General features: G+C 37.5%; 2 protein-coding genes across 2 annotated transcripts in view; both read left to right on the forward strand.

The window, feature by feature from the left end:
- Nucleotides 1–2,809, forward strand: part of LOC106065094 (uncharacterized) — a 22,874-nt gene extending 20,065 nt beyond the window's left edge. Inside the window, exon 12 of the mRNA XM_056045331.1 lies at nucleotides 1,496–2,809. Coding sequence (XP_055901306.1) covers nucleotides 1,496–1,566 — 71 coding nt within the window. The 3' untranslated portion in view covers nucleotides 1,567–2,809. The remainder of the gene's footprint in view (nucleotides 1–1,495) is intronic.
- An 8,305-nt stretch (nucleotides 2,810–11,114) lies between these two features.
- LOC106065095 (uncharacterized) lies at nucleotides 11,115–27,160 on the forward strand. Its single transcript, XM_056043214.1, has 13 exons — nucleotides 11,115–11,418; nucleotides 12,000–12,140; nucleotides 13,106–13,298; nucleotides 14,417–14,502; nucleotides 15,492–15,607; nucleotides 17,350–17,497; nucleotides 18,492–18,640; nucleotides 21,287–21,416; nucleotides 21,791–22,039; nucleotides 22,597–22,717; nucleotides 23,642–23,784; nucleotides 25,398–25,523; nucleotides 26,929–27,160. Exons 1-13 carry the CDS (start codon nucleotides 11,373–11,375, stop codon nucleotides 26,997–26,999), a joined length of 1,719 nt encoding a protein of 572 aa, XP_055899189.1. The 5' UTR covers nucleotides 11,115–11,372; the 3' UTR covers nucleotides 27,000–27,160.
- The last annotated feature ends 463 nt before the right edge of the window (nucleotides 27,161–27,623 follow it).

Here is a 27,623-nt window from a genome sequence, read left to right on the forward strand (position 1 = left end):
TATACATCTTTTCAAGCTTGGTACAGGTCTCTTCGTTGGACTTCTTCCATGTCGTATTCATAGCCCGCAACTCTTCCTTCCAGTCATCTAGCTGTTTGTGCAAGAGCTCTCCTAAAGTTGGTTTAATTTCAAACAGATATGTTTCCGGATCTTCCCCTTCTTCCACAATGTCTTCTCGGAGGCGTGCTTGTAAGGTTTTCATTCTTTCCGCCATTCTTCAGCCCTCGTTCACGCAGTTCTCGCCTCAGTTCTATAAATTCAAGTTCGTACAGCAGTTTCAGACGAGCCATAGTAGATCCGATCCAATCCGATTCCGATCCGATCCCACTTCTGACACCAGTTGTTACGAATCTCACTATCCAGGCTCTCTGCAAACTGCACCATACACCCCAACTTAAAGAACTTGACAACTCAGGGCTCCAAAGTAACGTAACACTTTAATACTTGAATAAATAACAGCCAATACTGTACAATTGGCAACACGTACACTGTACAAATATCTCTCCGATAACACCGTTCCGCAGTATTAACTCTTGCACTGGCCTCTCCGTCTCGTTCCGGGCTTGCACTGGGTTCAACAGTTCAGGACTGACTTCACACACTAGGCTCGTTGTGTCGGACTCGATCGCAGACCAAGATCAAGACGCCGTTCGTCTCAACTGTACTTGATAGTACTCCGCACTGAACCGTCGTAATGCTCCGTACAGAACCACACCGCTGAACTGTGCTGTAGTCGACCGGACTGTAGTGAACCGGGCTCTGAACCCCTGCCGTGAACCTGCTTTCTGAACCCTCTTGACTACGTCGCCTCCGCTCTTATATAGGGTCCCTACTGGCCTTCTCGAACCGGACAGAACGCCGCTCGACGTTTCTAGGTGGTCAGATGACTACAACTCTCGTGACGCTCCTAAGCTTTTGTTCACGACGGCGATCTTTCCCGAACTGTCCTGTTGACACTCGACTCGGCTGACCGTCGTAGCTCGTCACGGTTGACCGCTCGTCTAGCGCTGGCCTGGGGCGATTTGCGTCGGCTGACTACACACACACCACTATCCCTCTCTGTGCCACCACCAAGTTTATAACAATATCATTTAATAAAAACTAGACATTGAATCAATCATTTTATATTTGATATATATATATATATATATATATATATATATATATATATATATATATATATATATATATATATATATATGTAGGGCATATTTATATATACAGGGCCTTTTTTGTGACGGTACGGCACCTTTTTGAATGTGGGGGAAATTATTACTTTTCTCTTATTTTAACGTATATTATTAATATATTAGTTAGGCAATCAATCTCTAAGTACCGGCACCAAATCACTGAGTCCAAAAAAAAAACCGTGTGTGTGCGTGTGTGTAATTATCACACAATGACAAATTAACGAGTTATGAAAGAAAGATGAAAAATAAAATTTAAAAGTTATTTTCTCCTGGTCAGACAAATTTGTTCTCTCTATTCCTGACAGATGGAGTTGTCCAAGTTGTGAGCTCAATGGTTCTCATCATGTTGACTTGTGTCATCCTTAAGTTTATATAAGGCGTCAGTAGCCGGTGCTATGACATTAGTGGGTCTTAAACAAGTAAAAAAAAAACAACAGGCGTGACAATTTTAACGACTCTTTCTGTGGGCCAATGGCCGTAAACAGAAAGATATTTTTTGGCAATTGCTTTTATCTAAATACAAGAAATATAATTGTTATGACATAAAATTTTAAGATTGTAATTTTGACGTTTATATTTTCTTCTTTGAAGTCAACTGTGTCAGATATACACCAAGAAACAAGTTATGTTTTAAAAATTATAACAGGGCGTTTTCTGCTTTATTTTGAATTTATATAACATTAGATAAGATAATAAGATAAGATCATTTTTATTGATACAATCCAATGGAAATTCAGTTTGACAACAATTGACAACCTCAGCGTAACTACTGTAACAATAACATTATAGATGCAAATAGGAACAACTCACGAAACACATACACACTCACAACCAGCGCTTTACGAATTAGACTTCTATGACAGCTGACCTTGTAACACTCTGACCAACAGTGGGATGAAGGAGTTTAAAAATCTTTCTGTTTTAGTTCTAATGGAAAGGAGACGACCACTTCGTTCAGATCTTATGTAATAGTGGTTTAATGGGTGCAGGTTGTCTTTAATAATAGTGAGTGTTTTGCAAGGTATCTTTCATGGCAAAGCTCTTCAAGAGATGGTAGCTGTGTTCGAGTGACATACGATGCTTTTTTAATTAGTCTATTCAGTCTAAGTCTTTGTGCAAGTGAAGTATTACCATACCAGCAGGTGATGGCAAAGTTAATTAGACTGCTGATGGTTGCTGTATAGAAAAGTTTAATTATTGTTTTATCGATGTTATATACAGAACATAATCCAGTACCATTTAGACAAATAAAAAAAAATGACAATATTCCAGCGATAGGCACTTTTTACACAGCACCGTTGTAAGAAAATGTGTGGCATGGAGTTCTACTCGTAATCTTTGTCGACGTGAATGTTGAGCCAATAGAAAAAGTCGCTTCCTGTGGGAGGTTTATGTCAGATTTAAGATAGCCATTTTATAGCCAGTGACTGACTTGCTTCATATTTCTTTGGAAGTTTACAAAGTCTTGTTTCGCGAGGCTTTGTCCACATCTTCGTCCTCTTGTAAGGATTTAGGTGTCTGTTAGCCTAAGTGTGTCTGTTAGCACTAAAAGTATCTGTTAATTCTAAGTGTGTCTGTTAACCCTAAAAGTGTCTGTTAGTTCTAAGTGTGTCTGTGAGCCCTAAAAGTGTATGTTAGTTCTAAGTATGTCTGTTAGCCTAAGTGTGTCTGTTAGCCCTAAAAGTGTCTGTTAGTTCTAAGTGTGTCTGTTAGCCCTAAAAGTGGCCTAACTTGTGTCTGGTAGCACTAAATGTATCTAAGTGCGTTTCATTTACCAACAAGATAGTTTACAAGATATATAGACCTAGGAAGATTTAGAAAATATAATTAAAAAAAACAAAAGTTAAAGAAGTTCATGTGTTATACAAGGGACAGATTTTTAGAATTACTTTTTCGTGATATCAATTAAGCCTACTGATTATAACATTTACATTATTTGACATTTATATTGAAATTTGTGTTTAGAAGAAACTCATTTTCAAACATTTCGAGTGCGTTTCTTAGAGTATTATGAATTACTTTGAACTTTGGATAGTGTTACAGTTTGAACCGATAATTGTCCGAATGTTTCTGGATGTTTTAATTTCTCATCAAAGACTAATTAGAAAAAGCGAAATAAAATATTCTGTTTGTCGTTTTTGATTTTAGTTTTTTTAATTTGATTTTTGTTATAAAGACTTATTTGATGAACTGTGTTATGTGTGTGTTTATGGTGACCGGTCACTTCATCCCACTTCATCCCCGGTCATTTCATCCCCTGGTCATTTCATCCCCTGGTCACTTCATCCCCCGGTCATTTCATCCCCTGGTCACTTCATCCCCCGGTCACTTCATCCCCTGATATTTTCATCACCTGATAATTTTATCTAACAAATTGTAATTTTAAAAAGCATTAAATGAGCAATATTTAATGTATTCCTTTTTTATTTAAATGACAGAGAGAGAGAAAGAGATAGGGAGTGACACCCTAAATATACATGCAAGATTATTTCCAATAAGCACTCAAACAATTAATTTTAAGGCTATAGGAACCTCATCATGAAGAGTATGTTCACAACACTTGAGGCCCCCCAACCAGTTTCAATATGTAGAATGAATATCAATAAACAAAATACATACTTACATATACGTGTAGAAATGAAATATCGATAGAAGTAAAGTCCTATAACACAATTTGTAACTTTAATGTTTATAAGGAAGTCCGCCTTTATTAGAAAAAAATAAAACCTTATTACAAGGCTAAAAATGACTCGCCCATTTTCAAGAAAGAGCGATTGAAAAATCAAATAAAGTGAAACATGGTCGTACTTTCACCACAGCTTGGCGTTTGATGATAAATTATCAGCGGCACGGTCATAATTATTGTAATCGCACTTCTATCTCTCAAAAGATTTCCACTACTTGCACCACACCTTGGCCTTTGATGATAAATTATCAGCGGCAGGGTCATAATTATTGTAATCGCACTCCTATCTATCAAAAGATTCCCACTACTTGCACCACACCTTGGCCTTTGATGATAAATTATCAGCGGCACGGTCATAATTATTGTAATCGCACTCCTATCTCTCAAAAGATTCCCACTACTTGCACCACACCTTGGCCTTTGATGATAAATTATCAGCGGCACGGTCATAATTATTGTAATCGCACTTCTATCTCTCAAAAGATTCCCACTACTTGCACCACACCTTGGCCTTTGATGATAAATTATCAGCGGCACGGTCATAATTATTGTAATCGCACTTCTATCTCTCAAAAGATTCCCACTACTTGCACCACACCTTGGCCTTTGATGATAAATTATCAGCGGCACGGTCATAATTATTCTAATCGCACTTCTATCTCTCAAAAGATTCCCACTACTTGCACCACACCTTGGCCTTTAATCATTACGCTCTAGATAAGTTCACATCCAGATTTACCATATAATATTAGATTTGTCATTAAGAATACAAAGTGGAAGAGGAAACACTATAAACGCATTAGTAATATGTCATAAAATGTAAAAAAGAAAGCATTCTACATAATCATATTTATATATAAAATATTTAATTGGGGATGAAATGACCGGGGGATGAAGTGACCAGGGGATGAAATGACCAGGGGATGAAATGACCGGGGATGAAGTTGTGACAGGTGAGGAAATGTGATGTGTGTTTGGCGCGTTTTATGTCTAGGGGATGATTATTTTTAAAGCTATCACACCCCAACCTATCAGCATATGTATCGGGAGCAGACACGCAACTAGACAAGCAATGAAAGATAGATACATAAGTTAAAATGAAGAATGTTTATTTACATAAATATACATATAAGAATAAAAAGGGGGAGGGTTTGCATCTATCTCTAGTGAATAATATGTTTAATCATCACTCGTGCATTTAATACGAGAGTATGTCACTTTGTCCTCTGACTTAGCTGGTATTCCTGTTGATGTCGCAGCTGGCTGTGTCCTGGCTTGAGGTTCTGCAGCTGGAGGTGGCGCTCTAGCGGATAGAGGGACGCCGGTGATATAGTTCTTGTGGAGTCTCAATCCCCAAAATCTAATATCTGTAGTGGGCACAGTAGGGCGGGTGGCCGGCTACCGTGGGCACAAGGTTACTGCGGGCAGAGCGGATCTGCCGTGGGCAGCGTAGTTGACAGGATATATCCAGTGAGTTGCAGAGGGTTGGCGTAGCTATGACGTCTCACACAGTTCTGAATCTATAGGGGCGTCGCACCTAATAGCTTGACAGGTGGGCTGTCGAATAGGTGGGCAATGCCGATAGCGCCAAGTGGTAGAGTTGAGTGGATCTCAGTAGGCAAGTGCAGTGCTGAATAGCACTAAGCACAAAGATAGTAGGTGATTCTTGATATCAACTAAATAAGTAGGCAGGTAACTCTTGATAGCAAATAGGTGATTAATCCAATAGATAAAAAGCAGACACCTGAGGGAGGCTGCGGATAAATAAAGACAAGTTAGGACATGTCTCTCATGCATCTTATCGATGCCCTCGACTGAGGTGCATTCGTCAGACTGGTAAAATTGCTTTAGAGCACAATGGGGAGATGATGACAAATGTGATTGGGAAAATAGATGGCTGATAGTAGCAATACAAAAATGTACATAAAAGGGAAAGTAATAATATAAAAATGTACATAGAAGGGGAAATAATAGTCTCAAATAAACAACACAGGTGGATAGAGAAAGAAAAAAGGGGGGGGGGTGAATTAGGCGGTGGTCAGCGATCCTGACGGTATGTTTACATATGACCGTCGATCGAGAACAATGGAGCGCGCTTGAATGGAGAGTGTGTCCGTTCAAGCGGGGTAACTCTCATAAGAGTAAGATTAGTAAAGGGGAGATAATTCATATCTCTTCTCTAGACGCAGTATCAGTGCGCTAGTAAAATTGTCAAGGCGGCCAACCGAGATAAAGGAGATAAAACAAGATATACAAATATATACATGGTTGCATCAACGATCAATTGAGCAACGTAGCATTAATAGATTAATGCAATACATAAATAAATACATAGGACATGTTTATGTTTTCTACTTACGCCAGTGAGAAATACACAATGCACTAATTAAATATAAATGAACTAGGCAAAATACACATGATAAAATTCAATGGAATATACACAGAGTAATTAAGATGGAACTTGTGATTAAGTTCGGCTTACCACCAGGTATTCCTCTAGGAGAGAGAATAAGTGATATAGTCCAGACTCGATAGCTCAGCTCGAATGAGAAATGAAAAAGGGTCTGGCTTGAGTTGGTTTACTTTATATAAGCCGGGAAAGTGCGGGCGGACACAGGAAATGTCCTAGGCTAAGATTTATCTTACACGTGGGTGGATTTGACTCGAGGTGGGAGCCGCACCCTGGAATATCACGCGGTGTGTTGACCAGGGTAATCTCTAAGATCAAAGAGAGATGTGAGAGTAGGGGGGGGGGGGGGAGAAGGATTAGCTTGCATTCAAACCAAGGTGGTGTCAACCGCGACCGTCCTTCAGACATCCGGCGGGCAAGACAAAAGAGATTGTGTGTTTACCTTTCCCCGATCAAGGGCAGATAAATGAAAGGACGCGCTTTAGCTATCTCCAATGTGGTCAACTAAGTCTAGCCTGGAGCGGAAAAGGTGGTGCGGGTGGAGAATTTAGGGGTAGGATGGGGAAATAATAAAAATAAAATAAATAAATAATGAAAAATAATAATTAATGCTGTGATAAATTTGAATGACTCTGACAGCGAGTTTTTGACTTGTCACAGAAGTGACCGGGGATGAAATGACCGGGGATGAAGTGACCGGGGATGATGTGACCGGGGATGAAGTGACCGGGAACCGTGTTTATATGGTGACGTTATGAAAACGTAAGCGACTGGCTGTGAATGATGCAACATAGGTGGCATTATCGTCACTTGGTCTTAGTTAAGACAGACGACTTCAGAACGTGAGACTGAAAGGTTGTGTTATTGTAGTGAGTTAGATTTTGTTTAAAAAAGTATTATTACTTACTAGTACATCTATTTCATTTGATCACAAGTTGATTTTGTCTATATTATACATACAGTTCTATTTAGTACTGTTCGCAATGAAGTTACTAAAGTTATTTGAAGCTTTAATAGTTAAGATACATTAACCCTACGACGGTTTAGATGTCTACCAGCAGTTTGGTGCTATAAGTCAACGACCGATAGGAACAAACTGAAAATTGAACTTTCTATAATTAAATAAAATGTATTTTTAATTCTAATTCTTCCTAAGATATCCCGAAACTCAGCCACTGCTAGTCCCAAGCCCAGATGAGGCAGAGGGGGGTTTGTCGTGGGGCTAGCGACCCGACCCTGTAAAACCTCAATTGCTATGGAAACGGCATACTTTAAACATACAGATAATTTTACATGCGGCGAAGGCGGCCCATGTCACTTGTTTATTTTGTTTGTTTGACTTGAAGATCTTGATGAGATAAACTTGTGACATATGTAAGGTCGGAGGTGCCGTAATTATAGTTCAAATAATTTAATAAATAATGAAGTAACAAAGTGCTGAAATGCTTATCTGGAGTTTTATTTATTTTAAACTCAAACTTGAAATAATAAATGTATGTACAAACGATAGGGTCGGACTTAGGCCACCGCAATCTATGCGGTCGCAGTTGGCCCCGAAGTTTCATAGGCCCCGCGCTAATTCTAGGTGTAAATTATTAAATTAAAACATTATAACTTATATATAATAACAGGTTTTGTGCAGCTTCCAGGGGCTAGTGGAAATCTCTTGTATTTGCAAAATATACCAAAAAAGTTCTGGAAATCTCCTGAAAACTCAAAAAATCTCCTGAAAAATAGACAAATTGTCATTTTAGGATGCCAATCCAACGCGCGATTTAAAAAAAAACCGGCATTATCAGCTTTCATTTAATAAAAACGATATATAAAGAAGATACAGGATACAATAATAATAATCTATAAAATTAGTAAATATTTACTTTAAACTAGCGACTTCTAAGTCGAAATTTCTAGATCTCTCTCTCTCTCTCTCTCTCTCTCTCACTCTCTCTCTCTCTCTCTCTCTCTCTCTCTCTCATCCCAAGCTACCACTCCTCCTTTTATATGTATGAATAAAGAACCATGACATCTCAATACCATGTTGTTGTTTTTTATTTACCCTATGTTAATTTTGGTGACCAGACACCTCATCATCCGAGACATTTCATCATTGCAACATTTCATCATTATAGCAATTCATCATTTAGAGTTAGGGTTAGTGTTAAGGTTAGGGTTAGGGTTAACTTGCTTAGTATGTTAATGACTTAATTACACCTACATGTACTTATGTTTGCAAAATGCACTTTACGCAATGATGAAATGTTAGGGTGATGTAATGTTACAATGATGAAATGTCTCGGATGATAAAATGTCTCGGATGATGAAATGTTGCAATGATGAAATGTCTCGGATGATGAAATGTCTCGGATGATGAAATGTTGCGATGATGAAATGTTGCAATGATGAAATGTCTCGGATGATAAAATGTCTCGGATGATGAAATGTTGCAATGATGAAATGTCTCGGATGATGAAATGTCTCGGATGATGAAATGTCTCGGATGATGAAATGTTGCAATGATGAAATGTTGCAATGATGAAATGTTGCAATGATGAATGTCTCGGATGATGAAATGTCTCGGATGATGAAATGTTGCGATGATGAAATGTTGCAATGATGAAATGTCTCGGATGATAAAATGTCTCGGATGATGAAATGTTGCAATGATGAAATGTCTCGGATGATGAAATGAATCGGATGATGAAATGTCTCGGATGATGAAATGTTGCAATGATGAAATGTTGCAATGATGAAATGTTGCAATGATGAAATGTTGCAATGATGAATGTCTCGGATGATGGAATGTCTCGGATGATGAAATGTTGCAATGATGAAATGTCTCGGATGATGAAATGTTGCAATGATGAAATGTCTCGGATGATGAAATGTCTCGGATGATGAAATGTTGCAATGATGAAATGTCTCGGATGATGAAATGTCTCGGATGATGAAATGTCTCGGATGATGAAATGTTATGGTGATAAAATGGTGCAATGATGAAATGTTATGGTGATGAAATGTTGCAATGATGAAATGTCTGGGATGATGAAATGTTGCAATGATGAAATGTCTCGGATGATGAAATGTTGCAGTGATGAAATGTCTCGGATGATGAAATGTCTCGGATGATGAAATGTTGCAATGATGAAATGTCTCGGATGATGAAATGTCTCGGATGATGAAATGTCTCGGATGATGAAATGTCTCGGATGATGAAATGTTGCAATGATGAAATGTCTCGGATGATGAAATGTCTCGGATGATGAAATGTTGCAATGATGAAATGTCTCGGATGATGAAATGTCTCGGATGATGAAATGCCTCGGATGATGAAATGTTGCAATGATGAAATGTTATGGTGATGAAATGTTGCAATGATGAAATGTTATGGTGATGAAATGTTGCAATGATGAAATGTCTGGGATGATGAAATATTGCAATGATGAAATGTCTCGGATGATGAAATGTCTCGGATGATGAAATGTCTCGGATGATGAAATGTTGCAATGATAAAATGTCTCGGATGATGAGGTGTCAGGGAACCGTTTATTTTATTTCCTTGCTGTAGCCTTGAACTGTTTTAATCCGCGTCTCTCTGGCATCGAGGCGCGGTGACGCGTGACCTAATTTGAGCTAGGTAAAACTGTCCTCATTTTGTGAACAATGAGATCTCACCAGAGAGGCGACAGCTAAAGCCGATGACGGCGCTCAGTATCACCCATGAACATTCTCTCTCCATTCTTGTCTGTAATTTGCCGTTGATAGAGTTTCAGTCTGATATCCTTTCTGAAAATATTGAAAACTGCCTTTTTACCTGCCTGGGTGGACACTTACAGGGCCGATTTGGTGTTTTTGCTTCCACATAAACTGTCTTTGTAACCTTGTTATTAATACAATAGACAAATTTCTAAATGTTTCATTTTAGTCGAGAATGGGTGTAGGAAAAAGAAGAAGTACAATTTTCTAAGGAGACAAAACCCTACATATTTAACCATATTTCTGAAGATTGAAGGATTAACTTCCCTTGTTAGTATCAAACTAAAAATACTAATAATTAATTGACAAATAGGTTAATTATTCGAATTGATTCATGCATTATCTACGCCAATGAATAGTTGTGCAAATATTTGGCAGTATTTTTTCAAAGCGAATTTAGTCTCATGTACAATCAAGTGACACAATTCTAATAAATACAGAAACTAAAAGTATTTTATTAATATATCTCATGAGATTTTACATATACTGACACTAATGAATTATGATAAGACTCTTTTGACTGGCATGAAGTCTCTATAGCTGTTAAATGAAGCTCCTTTGAGTGTACTATGTTTATTATAGTACATCTTTTCTTAACCAATACTCCAAATATTTGTCTTACATTACAGAAGTTTGAATCGAACTTTAAAGTGCAATAAAAACTAACGTTACGGTGCTTGTGTACCAAAGTACGCTCTCGGTTCTTTCTCCGTTCTTCTGTCATGTCATTGATTAATGTTTGTTTCGTAATGCGATCTCGTTCGATTTTTATAGCGTTCACTGGGGGTCGACCTTTTTCAACTTTGCAAGTTCACAAATGCAAGGTTCGGTCATACTCGCTTGTTGGTTGCCTAAAAGAGGCCTCAACACATGTGGTCATCAGCACACACACACAAACACTCATACACAAACACACACATACACAAACACGCATAAGTAGAACATCGGTGGGGGTAAACCTAAAGAAGAGTCACAATGGAGGGATATAGAGGTCGTAGAAGGAGGAAGGGTTGGATATAGTTATGATAACGTTTCCAGCCAAAGTACGTCCCTTGGTGCATTAGTTTTTCCCAATATGGAGGCAAGTGTAGAAAGGTGAGGAGGGCGATGTATGGTTGGTTATTGAGTTGCAACACTCACCCATTGTAGGACTTCCCAGCCTGACCAATATGACTCTCAGGTCGTCACTATGGTGACATCATACGTCATGGTGTTTACACAGAGATTAAGCATCTTGCACAATGTGTGTCACAGTTGAGTGACTCTCCGCTTAACTTGAAATGGAGAGTGAGAAAAAGTGTCTTCCACCATCAAACAACGTCACAATCTCGGAATGTTTCTATCGCATGTTGTGCTGCTTGGGGCGTCCATGTTTGTAGGTAAGCCATGTGTTATCATCACTGTTTCTGTTTTGTCTTTGTGTTCTCAAGGTATCGCGCAGGTCTACATAATTACAGCACTTGATTGTGTAGTGGATTTTATTTATCATTATATGTCTGACTATTCAAGGACTAACAAATGTTTTAGTTTTGCTTCCTCTTTTTGATTAAATTTAGTCTTAGAAAGGTTCAAAGTGTAACTTGCAGTACAACTAAATTTGGCTAAACAAACACGATAACATAAGGATATAAATCAACCTACTCTGTATGTATGTCTGTCTGTTAAAAAAAAATATTTGAGCGCGTTATTTCTCCCACACCCATTCTCGGATCCAGTCGAAACTTCACACAATTACTCTTTGTAGCAACAAAACATGAACCAATAAAACAATATTTAGAATTAGTCAATTAATTATTAATAATTATTTTTTTATACTAAAAAGGGAAATAACTTCTCCATTATTGAGATATATATATAGTTGTAAATGTGGAGCTCTTCCCTTAAACAAACTTTTTTTTTTATTAATGAAAAAAAATGTTGTTTAAATAAAATTGTTCTATTTGAAACGATGTATCCCCAGCCTGGCCAGGTGGTGTAGATGGAGCCACATGTACAACAGCCCAAACATGTCAGACGACAGACTTCACTCTGTCAACATGCCCCAGCGGTACCTGTGTTTGTCGCAACTCCTCCTTTGTTCCAGTACGTACTGGCTGCGCATGTGAGTGACAAGCTATGAATGTAGACTTCACCCTTTCTGAAACACAAACATCATGCATACAATGATTGTTGGTATCATAATGAAACTTCGGACGCCGAGACCACTAATTCTTCATATCTAAAGAGGTCTATGCTTTTTCATGTCTCCAATTCTGTGTTAAAAATAAAAATATAAGACCTATTTTTAAAGGCTGATACTGCCCTGTCTTGAATCTCTCTGATGACCTCTCGTTTTTTAAAGTTTAAAGTAACCTTCTTTTTAAACTGTATTATAACCAACGTGAAAGAATAAGTGTCTGTGTTTTCAATGCTTGTAATAACGTGTCTTTTTAATGGCCGAATTTTTTTAAACGTCAATAATAGCATCAAATAGCATGTATTTGAAATGTTTTAATATTTTTTAAAGTCTATGATTTAACGTCCATTATAACCTACATTCTGAAAGCTTATAATGTATTTCATTTCTTTATTGGCCACTCTTTATAATGAGCATACACATATTTGTTATAACCTAACGAGTGATTTTCACTCTCTATTTTAGATGCATTTTTTTAATGATACCTTTTCAACTATGAAGGCTTATACACTGGATAATGGCTATGTATTCTTTTTTTTCGGAAACCTCAACTTTTATGCTATTCATTCTTAGAAAAAGTTTCCTTATAAAATATTGCCTCTCATAGACTCCAACCCAATACCTTTGGCTCCGAAAGACAGCTTTCTACGTTAGTGAAATGCGGCACAATGGCTAAGTATTAAGTGGACACTAGCTATGTATTAAGTGGACAATAGCTATGTATTAAGTGGACACTAGCTATGTATTAAGTGGACAATAGCTATGTATTAAGTGGACACTAGCTATGTAATAAGTGGACTGGTTATTTATGCAATGCACACTGGCTATGTATGCAGTGGACACTGGCTATGTATGCAGTGGACTTTTATTTTAAAATATTTTGTACACAGTGAAACTGGACAAGCCGGTGATCATTACAGCCAGTCAAAAATCTGGTCAGGTAGTTGCTGGGTCTAGCTTCACCCTGTACTGTAGTGTGGCTGATGCATCTGACTACGAATGGTACTTGGGCACCACGAAGCTACCCTCTTCGTCCAGGGACTTTACAGCGGTGGCCACAAGTGTAACAGTCGGAGCATTCACGTAAGTGAAGTCGAGAATAACATTTCCACCTGTTCAACTATTTGGTTTTAGTTCAGTGACTTGTGTGACAGTGTAGGCCTACTCATGCTGTATGTATCTCACATCAAGCTGTAGCTCAATAGAGAAGAAAAAATAGAGAAGAAAAAATAGGTCTATATCACAGCATTTGAGGTGGCTGCCTGGTCGTGTCTTATGCGCTAACATCACTCATCACTATGGTCGCGAGTTTGATCTTTGCCCGATGCCTTCCACTGTTGTAAGATAACATCCCCCCTCCCCTACTGGATAGTGACAATGTCGTTAGTTTTTTCTTTAAATGCTTTTTACCACATCATTATGTCTAACTGACCTTTCGTCTCTGGTACATATGCCTAATAATGATTTATGCACTGTTGACCTTTTATTTAGTGTGAATCAGTAAGTTACTATGTATATGGGAGGTTTCAGTTATGCCTTTCGAGTTGAGATTCGAACCTTTGCCGTAGCTAATACAGTTTTCATATACATACATAATATATATACATGTATATATATATATAGAGAGAGATAAACTTTACCAAGTAGTAGGTGTATTAAATAAAGAAAGAAATATTAACTTTACCAAGTAGTAGGTGTATTGTAATGACTTAATAGTTAAACGCGTAGAAGTTGGGACTAATCGGGTACCTATTAGAGTTATGTGGACTCATAGGCGCCTTAAAGGTCCCCAAGTTAAAAAGCCCAGTCTTCCCCAGGATTCGAACCCGAGATTCCCAGTTCGGAAGCCAAGCTCTTTACCACTCGACCTCATCGCCTACACATCTTGTAATAGTGTTTAGAAGAGGACGTATTTTTCTTTGGCTGATGACGTGGTCTGTGCCCTTCTATTTGTAATTAAAGTATCGTGTTCTTAACAGGCTGGATTAACTTATTCTATTAATTCTGTCTGGAGTATTATCTATAATTAGAACCTGCAAGTACAAACAAATATAAAACCGAGTCAGCAGACTACCTCTCAGCAGTATTATCTTCCCGTTAGTCCATCAGCTGCTTGATTTTTAAAAAAAAGACAATATAGATAGGTAGATAGATAGATAGATAGATAGATAGGCACCCATTATATGTTCACATGTTTTCAGATGCAAAGGTATAGGACAAGACACAACTATAACATCAGATCTAAGTGACCCATTTACCATGGAAATGCTGGGGCCTGGAGGTCTATGTAAGTTTACGTTTATATACGTTAGTTTGTGTTCATCTTTAAACCAGAGTATCGCCAAGACTTCGCTCACCAACAATATTGATGCTTACAGATAATAATTAGATACAGGTCATTAGTAGATGACTTATTTTTTTATACCTCTATTTAACTCGTACATTCGTGGAAACTTCTGGGTGGCGGATGGAACCTCGGTCGACACGGGTCTTAAAGACGGCTTTAAAAAAATATTCTATATATCTAACAGTTGATGTATATTGCTAAGAAAAGAATTACTAGCTGGGTAAACTTTAGTTTGACCGTTATAATTTTTGAAAAATAAAAAAAAAAAAAAATAAATTAAATTTGGCTAGAGAACTAGACCATCGGTTTGCTAGGCTTCTATTCGCTGTGTTTTGTGCAGATGTCTAAACTGAGTTTAACACTGAAATAATGAAATAACAATAAACAGGCAAAAGGCCAGCAATATGAAGGTACTGATGAAGGATCAAAATCAATCTCTAAGTACATTAAACCGGCCTCATTTAAAGCTGCCGAAAATGTTCGGTGTTTATTTCGTTACACTTCAAATTCTAGTCTTGTTTTTACTAGTCGCGTCATTGTCTCTAAGTCAAAAACTTTATCCTTTCGATATCAGAAGATCTTTTAAAAGGACTATCGCGTTTGGGAATTTCCGAATGTAAGGCAGTAGAGATTCAAGAGAAATGAATTAAATGTTATTTTATTGTTACTGAAAACATTGCCCATTCTCTTCGAGATCTATATCTACGACTAAAGGCCTATCATTGGACTATTAGAATAGATCTATACCATTCGCTTAACCAGAATTCTTTGTCTGGGTGAAGGAAGGGAAGGCTTAAAATGTGTTACATTGTATTTAAATCTAGCATTCATTAGTTATTAAGATGAAAAACAATCGCTCTATATGATGTATAAAATAGGTACTGTCTTTTAAAAAAGTATTTCAAATGTTTTTCTTGTTTAATGCACAGCTTCTTCTGATGTTAAACCTATTATACAAATACCTACTACAGCCGTAGTCGCTGGATCTACCGTTCGTATCGGCTGTCTCAACACACCTTTTGGCTACACCGACATTCTTTACCAGGTATGTAATGATAAGACTAGTCTAAACCGGAATAAAATTATTGGAGGCTACATTTAAAGAACACAAAAAACATGCAAAGGAGGCTGGCTACAAATTAAGTATTTTTAAGATATCTCATCTCATCTCTGCCTGTAGTCCCTTCTAAGGCATAGGTCACCAACCAGCTTCATCCAGGCATCTCGGTTCTGTTCGAATCTCTCCAACTGTCACCACTTCTTGCCTATCTGCTTTGCATCAGTGTTAGGTCTATTAATCTCATTTTTTGACTTGCTACGGTTAATGTAAGTAAAGTTTCCCTTTCAGACCTTGCTATCTATGGGGCAGATGATGTTATCTGTTTCTATGGCCAACGGTTGCCAGCACAACGAACCAACCGCCTTTATTTCCCCAACTTAAGCCAGGTACCCATTAGAGTTGGGTGGACTCAGGGACGCCCTACAAACCCCGAAATTCAAATGTCTTCACCGAGATTCGAACCCAGAACCTAAGGTTTGGAAGCCGAGCGCTTAACCACTTAGCTACCACGCCCCCCTCGGTTATGGAATGACAAAGGATTATTTCCTAGAATGCCTGGGCATCAGTTATGGTTGGAACGATATAGTTCACACGGTAGTACCTCTCTCTCCACGTAGCTGATGTGTCCAAAGGAAAAGCTGGTACCCAATACACTTTGGGATCGGCAGGGTCGCAGGATCTGCCAGGGAGTTGTACTGTGTGCTGCAGGCTGCCTAAAGTTCTGATTTTTCCTCAGAGTTGTTTCCTGAAGCCTTTCTTGTGTTTGGGTATGGGTATAGATTTTATAGATAGCTCAGGTTTTGAGTCAGAGGTTGCTTTATCCCAGGCGGATAACTGAAGCTTTCTGGTTTAGATGCCAGTTGCTTTCCTGTGTCCTTTCTTCTGTTAGTGAAAACACTTCCGCCGTGCCGAATATCTGAACCACACTTGAAGGCCACGAGTTGCACTGGATGTCAGAGACTATTTAACAACACATACCATTGGGAGCATTATATATGTAGTGTTGGGCTTATATCCGTTACTATTTACGGCAGGGGTTCTCAACATGTGATTCGCGACCCCTTTGGGGATCGATTGACATTTTGTCAAGGGTCGCTTAAGACCATCGAAAATATCGATTTTTCTGTCAATTCTAGCTTGTAAAACACATACAGTTTTTTTTAAATATTGAAATGTACTATTTTTATTGTTAGATGTTGCAAACAACTGAATCAGAGTTGATTTCAAACATTTTAATTGTCGCAGCAGAAATATTTTTAACACTTTTAGTTAATACACATCAATGCTTAACGTATCGTTACGCCTGGTCATGTGTTTTTTAAAGCTCTGGACTGTCGTCTGTAAGGTCAAGAGTCACGTGTTAATATTAAGATTTTTTTTTAAGGATACCTCAGTTTTCGCTTTAGCATCAGTTGTCGAGCTTTCTGCATCTACATTAGCGAAAGCACAATTACTTATACTCATGAATGAAAATAATTTACTGTTGGAGCGGAGGGGTCGCGGCGTTATGAAGAATTGTAAAAAGGGGTCGCCGAACAAAAAAGGTTGAGAACCGCTGATTTACGGCAATAATAACCTTACGCAACACAATTTGTAAATAAATAACGCTTCTTTTGGAGTGCAAAGGTTAATGACGACTGCATCAAACTACAAAGTTTTATTGTTAATGTTTCTGGTGAAATATTTTCTTTGTAAATATTTGAACGTTGTTATTTGTTTGTATTTAGATTAACGGCATAGAGACTAATAGTCCTGCTGTAACGATTGACAGCACCAATGCAGGTAAAGATGTGGTCTGTTACATGAGAATACCCCCGACAGGGGTGGCCTTCACACGTCCATCGAGTGACTATGCGAAACTACCAACGTTGATAAGTAAGAAGAGAATTTAGTAAATGAAAGTTGATAAATGATAAGTTGTTAATTGACTAGTGGATAAACGAGAAGTTAATATGTGTTTAGGTAAAACAAAATTTGTATAGTATATTTTTTATGTTGGTTCTATAAATAGAAATAGGCTAATGCCTTCGGCTCTCGACTTTCGTCCAGCTGTATAGTCATCCTGAGTCGATCTAGCTTTAAGGACTTTGACATAATGAGTCAGTCTATTGTGAATAACTTTAAGCGTCTCCAGTCGATCTAGCTTTAAGGACTTTGACATCATGAGTCAGTCTATTGTGAATAACTTTAAGCGTCCCCAGTCGATCTAGCTTTAAGGACTTTGACATCATGAGTCAGTTTATTGTGAATAACTTTAAGCGTCTCCAGTCGATCTAGCTTTAAGGACTTTGACATCATGAGTCAGTCTATTGTGAATAACTTTAAGCGTCTCCAGTCGATCTAGCTTTAAGGACTTTGACATCATGAGTCAGTCTATTGTGAATAACTTTAAGCGTCGCCAGTCGATCTAGCTTTAAGGACTTTGACATCATGAGTCAGTCTATTGTGAATAACGTTAAGCGTCTCCAGTCGATCTAGCTTTAAGGACTTTGACATCATGAGTCAGTCTATTGTGAATAACTTTAAGCGTCTCCAGTCGATCTAGCTTTAAGGACTTTGACATCATGAGTCAGTCTATTGTGAATAACTTTAAGCGTCTCCAGTCGATCTAGCTTTTAGGACTTTGACACCCTGAGTCGATCTAGCTCGAATAATTTGCACTTCTTTTGCCGGTTTATTGCGAATGCCTTTGGCCGCTCGAATCAATCTATTTATCAAGACTTTCACTAATTCAATCTATTGTCAATGACTTTGACATCCTGTATCTCATTCAATCTATTGTCAATGACTTTGACATCCTGTATCTATCTTTAACGTATGTTTTTGTTGTTTTGTCTTTGTTTTACGATATTTGTTGTTCTATTGCTAGCCAACATACTGTCGGTCAGTGTAACGTTCAACAATCAGTATGTCACCCAAGTGACCGATTACTTTTTCACGTCCATCACATTGACTTGCACGACGTCACCCATGGACGCTTATCTTGGGACGTCTCCATCTATCACATACACTTGGAAGGTAACTTTTGTTTTCTATAAGTTTTTATTTGACTTGAAATACGAATAGAAAAGATAATGTCAAAGAGCATGCAGTTTGCGGAAAAATCTACTTTCAAGTCTTATTGTGAAGTGTACATTTTACAATTTTTGTCAGAAAGTTTCCAGATGACGCTTGAAGCAATAGATGATGACTGTTTGTGGTTCGAGGTCTGGACCATTGGTGAGACATTCCAAAGCGCATACCACATAGTAAACATTTGAAGAAATAATGCTTTAATGTTGGGTGTTGTTGTTTTTTTTTTGTTATTGTTTTTTATTTTGTTATTGTTGCGAAAGAATAATTTATATTGTCACATCCACTAGATTTATGATTGGGCGGTAGAGTCGTGAAGTTATTTAGATGCTTATACTTCACAGAGTCGTGTATTCAAGCAGAATTATTAATATGAAAAATAAATAAGTAATATTTTAAAAGCTACATCTAAAAAGAATATGGTTTGTTCGATTTCTTTTCGGCACACAACCAGGACTTTGACCTTTGACTTTTTTTTACCGTTGTCGTTTTACACTGAAATAATTCTTTCCAAAGCAATAATAACATTTGGTTAAAGACTTAAAGGCTCATTGGTGCTACAGTGGAGGGCTCGCCGTCATGGGGATCCAGAGTGGCTCAAGGAGTCTTGACCTCACAAAATGTATGTAATGGGAGACCTCCGAAGAGAGGCCAGTTAAGAGTAATCTCTAATTTCTGGCCTTTGGGTAAAATCCTTGCGTTTGTTTAAGGGTCGTATAAGCGAACAAGGCTCGATACTTAATAAAAATAGAAAAAGTAAAGTTTCCCCTTTCAGACCTTCCGATCTATGGGGCAGATGATGTTAAGATCATCTGTTTCTTTGACCAATGGTTAACGAGCAGGGCGTTATGAGGCCAGCACAACGACCAACCGCCTCAACTAATGTCAGGTACCCATTAGAGTTGAGTGGACTCAGGGGCATCCTAAAAATCACAAAATTCAAAATCCCAGTCTTCACCGGGATTCGAACCCAGGATTTCATGTTTGGAAGCCAAGCACTTAACCATTTGACCACCGCGCCCCCTCGACCCTTAACAGACACACTTAAAAAGTTGAAGCCCAAAAAGGAAATTTTGTAACGACAAAATCTATTCCGGAAATCAACTAACTAAATATAAACAGGATGTTTGCATTAAAATTTCTTTTAAAAAACCTAGACCTAGTCGTGTCATACAATTCTTAAGGATGTCAGCTCTAATATGAAATTGGACACATCCCAAACAAATGTAAGCATTTTCTCTGTGGAACTTCAAATGATGGTTTTGACCAATGAATTCCTTTTTTTCTGGGCTTGCTGGACACGTGTACATTATTCAACTGTATAACCTATAACATTGGGCTTTGCAGGTGCCATTGACTATTGAATGTAATCTCTCTCCGTGTACATGTTTCTTAACCTATGACGTCGAAGAAGTCAGGCGCATGAAGACAGTCTTTTGTTTTTCAAGGGACACTAAAAATTTCTCTTATGTACGGAGTATATTATACATGCCAATTTGAGTGTTGATTAAGTGAAAGCAACATTACAATTCATATTTAAATAAGAGAATGTTCATTTCATTTTCTGCGTGGGAATGTTTAATGAAATTGCGTTCCAGAAAGTTGTATTTTATATACGTGATTTAGTTATCCTATGCACCTTTAAGGCTGTACCAAATCTAATCTGTTATACACCGTAAGTGGCATAATTTTTCTGCCCATTCGTCAATCCTAAGAATATCATTAGAAGTGCATAAATTGTACACTCTTCCGGTGTATTGAAGCTATCCCCCCCAGCCTCCCTCCCTAAAAAAAAGGTGAACATGGTTTGGGTTTTAGTCCTTAAAATAACCGTCTTCGCGTCACTTCAGGCTTGACTCGTAACATTTTCTTGACTAAGATATTTAAGACGACTCCTGTATGCGATTCTGCGTGTCTTTTTTGGACGTGAGAATGATCGAATTCCCTTTACAGACATGTGCTACATGTGAATGTCTCTCACAGTTCAGTAACAACTTAAGCGCACTCTTCTTAATTTGAGATTATTGGCCTGCCTCCCTTTACAGCGATAAAGTGTGCATTCTAAATCTCTGTAGGATACATTTCTGCAGACCTTTTTTAAAGGGCTTAAGGAATGCGCGGATTTCCGATTTCATGTTGAGAAACACTGCATGAAATGGTTCTCTCATTATAAATTATAGATACATCAAGTGGCTTCCAAAACGTGACTGTAAACTCCGGCCCTGCTTTTGTGCTAAGAAATCCTTTCAAGCCCACGTACCTAGATTGTCAATCGGAAGAAAGTCAGCTATGTCTTTGATTGAAAAACAAAAAAGAAAACAAAAAACCAACAACAGGTAATCACCGTGTACCTAGCAAACATTAAATCAATTACACTTACCCAAATACATATAAAAGTTCAAATGTTAAATGTAAAAAAAAAAAAAAAAACATCATCTGGGATAACTTTCATTTGTCCCTACAAACGCAAAGGCGGATCCAGAACTTTTGAAGGGAGATGGAGCGTTTGCTTTTCTTTTTCTGCCCTCTTACCCTTGATCAGATAATCGTATTTAAAAAAAAAAGATTTTTAAAAATTTATTGCTTTTCCAGAACTTTGATGAGGTTCTCGGGTACACGAGCCAGACACTGCCCGTGAGTTCGGATGGCAAGTACTCATGTTCAGCAAGTCTCGGCTCTGAAACAGCAGTCATGTCCAACAATACTGTCACCGTCGTCTGGAGTAAGAAGCATACATCAAGTTATAGATAGAAGATTTTAGATAGAGTAGCTAAGTTGTTTTGTTTTTTTTTAAAGAAAAAGTAACATTTTATATAGATCTATGACATTAAGTATCTTTCCAATGAATAACGTTTAAAAAAATTAGGTTTTATCACCAAGTTGTGTTTTGAAGGGTTTAAAACTAAACAGATATCATCAGCTTCAGAACACTTTATTGAAAGCTGTTTATAGAGTATAATATTTGGGGTACAACATTTCAAGGCAAAAAAAAACCCTGCTCCATTTAATGTATCCCCTTCAACCCAGAGCCTGCCAGGACCCCGAGCATGTGTGACATAGACTTAACCTTAAATATTTTTTTGTTTTTACCTACAGCGTCTACAATTCGATTGACGAAGAGCTCAAACAGTCCGATCCAAGGAGGACGAGTTATCCTCACCTGTGACGACAAGTCCAATGAAGGCGCCAGTTATACTTGGTGGAAAGAAACAGATGTCATTTATCGCCAGATTGACCGGAAGCTTCAACTTGATGACATAAGCACTGCGGACAGCGGCACCTACTCTTGCATGGCTCGGACAAACAGCATCAACTTTTACGGACGTACCACAGTAACTGTTCAGGGTAGGACATCACGTGACTTAATCTAATCAGTCAACATTACAATACTCTAGTTTACAGAGGTTTTTAACCTGTTAACAGTGACGCCCCTGCAACTCAACCCAAAACCATCACCATCCCCCCAGTCTACTGGGAGGTGTGTTGGGATGTAAAATGTAGACTGTTAAAGAATTCTCGCGGAAGCCATTTTCATGATTTCAGAAGTGCATTCTCATATTGTAAACATCATTCTATTTCTAGTTTTAAATAATATAGCAGAGATTACATTGTATCACATTGAGAAGGATAAAAGCATGATTTGTTTTGGCCCCCCTTCACTACGCCTCTGCACAGAAGACCTCACCCTTATACCCCTTTACCCACAACACCTTTTGAACCATAGAGCACTTTAGCAAGACAGATTCGTTATGCAAAGTAATTTAATAATTTTATTATAATAATATAAACGAGCGAGAGAGAGAGAAAGAAAAGAAAAGCAATATAAGAGAACAAGGAATGATATTTGTAATAATTTACAGGCTTTTTCAACTGTTTTATATGTGTTTTTTTTTTAATTTTAGATAAGATAGTCCGACCATACATTTTACACAACTCCAATGGATATTTTAGGGAGAAAGGGGACTACAAACTTCAATGTATCACATTGTCAGAGACTGTTGGAATGACCTACGAATGGATTTAGTAAGTAGATGTCATGTTCTGATGGTAATCAATCGTAATGAAAAGAAAAAACAAGATTACAAAGAGAGTTTGTGTTATCACATAAATTCAAAGGCAGCCCCCATTGAATTTCCCAATGGACCAGAAAGATATTCAAGCCCTGGTCTTGTTTTGATCGTTTAAAGTTTAAAGTAATACAATTTTAACAAGGTTACAAAGACAGTTTGTGTGGAAACTCGACCCCCGAAGTGGTCCACCCGAGCAGGTAAAAAGGGAGGTTTCAATATTTTTAGAAAGAACAAACAGAATAAAATTCTTATCAAAGACACATGACAGAGAAGAATGGAGAAAGAAGGTTAACAGATCGTGTGTGGTGCCCCAGCGGTCCAGCAGACCATAGGATAGGTGAAAGTTAATGTGAAGTTAGGTGTGAATCTGGCCTAATTGACGTCTTATAATGAATATAGCCCGAGTTCGACCACCCTTAATGGGTACCTGACTTCAGTTGGGGAAAGTAAAGGCGGTTGGTCATTGTTCAGGCCACATGACTTCCTGCTCGTTTATCGATATCCAAAGGAACAGTTGATGTTAACATCATCTACCCTATAGTTCGCAAGGTCTGAAAGGGGAACTTTTTTCTTTTTCTCTAGAGTTTGAAATCCATCTGAATATTGTAAAAATGTTTACCAAAAAAGAAAGAATGTTAACATCGTGAACAGATTGCTTAAGGAAGGAAAATGTGAAAATTGCAGGCTCCAAATTAGGAAACAACTAATGAAATGAAAATTATTAGTATAAAGTTGTCATTGTGTGCTAAACAAAAACTTTTTTGTTGCTTCTTTTCCCACTGTAAAACGTTGCAAAATTTCTAAGTCTCCGGAAAGCCGTAGACTCACCTTGCCGCTGTTTGATTTAAATTTTATTTTTTAAACTGATTTTTTTCAGCAATGGTTTGGTGTCAGAAGTAAGAACCAAGTATTACAACCTTCCCTCTATCACAAGTATGATTGAAGGCGAATACGCCTGTAGGGCGATATTTAGGACTGTAATAAGTAACACTAGTTCAACACTAGCAATTACTGTTAAAAGTAAGTTAATTTGCATATAAAACAAGACCGGTGTTGGTAATAAAAATTTTAAGTTTCATACACTTAGTATACCAGGATCTTAAAGAGTTCAAAGGTAGCTTCAATTAGCTTACGTATTTATCATAAGGTCAACATTATCATACATACATTCAATACTAAAATCGAAACTGTGGCAAGAAATTTAGATCATTATTATTAATTACCCTAAATTCTTTGTTCAATTAAAACAGTTATTTACAAACGTTTGATCTATGCGTACCCTTTCTAGAATTTTCGTATTTTAGCCCACATCCCACATTTATTTTAATAGCAATCAAATTTTTTTTGTTGGTCTACATACAAACAAAATAATAATCACTCTATTTCAATTAATATTAAATTAGTGAGTTTATTTATTTGTATGCTTCAGAGACTCATCAAATACTTTCTTTAAAAAAATGAAAACATTTTTTTTCCATTTATAAAGTAGGCCTGGCGACGTAAGTTGCTACATCCCTATTCACTTCCTAATCTTTGTAGAAATTCGGCTTAAAATGTAAAATAGCGCCATATTTGAGTTTTTAAAAATTTAACATAAATAACAAACAGGATTAACTCTTTCTCTCCTAACTGACGATACCAGCGTTGATTCCACCAGAATGTAAATAATTACACGGGTATTTTTTTTTTTCTAAATCAGCAAAGTTAATAATGTGCAACGCGTATCCTCTTCAAACTCTTTCCGTAGCCCACTTTGGGGAACACTGGGATTAAAATATCAGTTCGTGAACCTTTTACGTAATGTATCCAATTGTTTCTTGTATTTATCGTGGGTCACACATACTGTGATGAGCAGATCGACGATTGTATTAATAAGTGGATGAATTCGTATGAAATGAAGAAAGAAACATCTCTCTGTATTTTCTTAAAACTTCTTTAATAATACTTCTTAAACTTTCACATCAAATTTCTTCTCAATTCAACAACAACTTGACTTGATACTTCATATATAAAACTTAAAGATACATAAAACTTCACCTAGTATAACTTCAACTTCAACTGATAAAACTTTAACTAATGGACCCGCTAATATCACAAAACTCATAACGATTACTAATCGAGGACTGAGCGAGGACCATAGCTCTACAAGAACTACTACTATGCGAGGACCCCGTCTAACTGACTTTCCCCTAATTTATACTTTCTTTAATCGTACATTCCAGAATCATGGAACCTTCTTAGATCATTATTTTAGTAACTTTGACCTTTTAGAAGCTGAGGTGTGCTATTTTTTTCCCTTAACCTCTTTCTTTGATTGGATCTCTAAAATTAACTTATTTACGCTGGACACTTGCACTGGTTTGAACTCGCTTCTAGAAACTGGTCGAAATAGGTCACAGACTCGACTCGTGACACATACGTATGCGTACCTACGTGACAAACACACTCTCCTTTAAGTCTTGCACTAGTAGACAATTCTTTAGTATCATCTACTGCCAGACCGTCAGTGTACGTTAGAGTAGACAGGAAAACAGGGCAAGACAAAAAAACAGATTGACAGATCTATGTTTATAGAATCCAGACTACAATTACCTGCTGCGTGTGATATAGACTAAGCATGTCATTGATTTCAGATCCTGGAAGATTTTGTTATCAAGACACTGAATGCAATGTGGATCCGGCGTACACAGGTCTATGTGACCTGAATGACAGGTGTCAGTGCTCTGATGGCTATTGGCAGAAAGGAGACGTTTGCACAAGTAAATTTAATGACGTCCACACTGTTTGTATTTGTGTTTGTGTTTGTTTGTTTGTTTTTGTCTCTTTAGATACGGCATTGCATAGTTTTAAGTTTACAGAAACAAAGTCAAAGAGTTAGAAAGGGGAGAACTATATAGAAAGACTTATTGGTGGAGTCCAGCCAGTTTTGTTGGTTACCTGACATTAGTTTGGAAAAGTAAAAGCGGTTAGTCATTGTGCTGGCCACATGACACCCTCCTTAAACCTCATAGAAAAAAATGACCCAACTTTGATGGGTACCTTACATTACTTTGGGAAAGTAAAGGCGGTTGGTCGTTGTGCTAGACACATGGCACCCTCATTAACCGTCGGCCCAACAACAACAAAAAATGACCTTTACTTCATCTGCCCTGTTGATCGCAAGGTCTGAAAGGGGAACTTTGTGTTGTTGTTTTTTTACTTTCACTCTGACGGACGAGAAATCCTGCTTCATACTGACAGACTTAAGGACAGACAGAAAAAGACGCAAGAGAGACAGTGACACAAGAGAGACAGAGACACAAGAGAGACAGAGACACAAGAGAGACAGAGACACAAGAGAGACAGAGACACAAGAAAGAGAGACACACAAGGTAGACAGGGACAAAAGAGAGACAGAGACACAAGGTAGACAGAGACACAAGAGAGACAGAGACACAAGAGAGACAGAGACACAAGAGAGACAGAGACACAAGAGAGACAGAGACACAAGAGGGAGACACACACAAGGTAGACAGAGACAAAAGAGAGACAGGACTAATGAGAGGCAGAGACACAAGAGAGACAGAGACGCAAGAGAGACAAAGAGAGACAGAGGCACAAGAGAAACAGAGACACAAGAGAGACAGAGACACAAGAGAGACAGAGACACAAGAGAGAGACACACACATGGTAGACAGAGACAAAAGAGAGACAGAGGCACAAGAGAGACAGAGACACAAGAGAGGCAGAGACAAAAGAGAGACAGAGGCACAAGAGAGACAGAGACAAAGAGAGACAGAGGAACAAGAGAGACAGAGACACAACTCTCGGAAAAAAAACAACTTATTTTCTTTCAAGACAAGTGAGACAGAGACGCAAGAGAGACAGAGACACAAGAGAGACAGAGACACAAGAGAGACAAAAAGAGACAGAGACAAAGAGAGACAGAGACACAAGAGAGACAGAGACACAACTCTCGGAAAAAAAACAACTCATTTTCTGTTTAGACAAGTGAGACCAAGACGCAAGAGACAGAGACAAAGAGAGACAGAGACACAAGAGAGACAAAGAGAGACAGAGACACAAGAGAGACAGAGACACAACTCTCGGGAAAAAAACAACTTATTTTCTGTTAAGACTGTCTCTAAATAAAACTAAACCATCTACTTCTTTTCTTACACATAGATGCTGTTGTCCAGACCTTAAGTTCAGTGGTCATTATCACGCTGACCAGTGTCATCGGCACTTTCTTATAAATCGACCATCCAGAAACAACAAAGAATGTATTTCTTTCTTTATCAACTCATATCTTTCTATGATGAATTGGATCGAAGTTAAAAAAAAATGTTATTATTTTTATTGATATTCTTTAATATTTTTCGTTGTAGAAGATAAGTAATGTTTAGACCGTAGTTCATGTGTTCTTTTATCTATTATTACTGAATTTTTTAAATGCTCTAATTTGTTTTTGTTTTTAATGTAACCTTTCAATGGTTAACCTGACATATACAATTACCATACGTCTCAGAGATATTTAAGTTCAAGGTAAGCGGATGACTTTCTTTAATGTTTCAAAGTTAGGTTGTGTTGAAAAAGAAAAATGATGTCTTATTTCCCCAGTGTGACAATTGACGTGTTGAGATTTGTGTCAATTATAGTTTTATTCATGCACAAGAAACAGGTTTTATTTATTTACATATTTTTTTATGAAGAAATGTTTGATCGTCTATTTTTTAGAAAATGTGTATAACATAATTGTATTTAACATTGTAAAAGGTAATTAAATATGTATTCATACAGAGACGTGTTTTTTTTAAGTGTATTATCACAAATTACCAAGATTATAAAGGGAGTTTGTATTTTCACACAAACTCAGATTA

The sequence above is a fragment of the Biomphalaria glabrata genome, chromosome 10, assembly GCF_947242115.1.
Source record: "Biomphalaria glabrata chromosome 10, xgBioGlab47.1, whole genome shotgun sequence".
NCBI classification, from domain to species: Eukaryota; Metazoa; Mollusca; class Gastropoda; family Planorbidae; genus Biomphalaria; species Biomphalaria glabrata.

Coding starts and splice junctions, on each gene's coding strand:
- LOC106065095 (XM_056043214.1), top strand. CDS start 11,373: ATGTTTCTATCGCATGTTGTGCTGCTTGGGGCGTCCATGTTTGTAG. Junction 15,608..17,349: donor ACACCGACATTCTTTACCAG/GTATGTAATGAT, acceptor GTTTGTATTTAG/ATTAACGGCATAGAGACTAA. Junction 22,040..22,596: donor TACCACAGTAACTGTTCAGG/GTAGGACATCAC, acceptor TTTTAATTTTAG/ATAAGATAGTCCGACCATAC.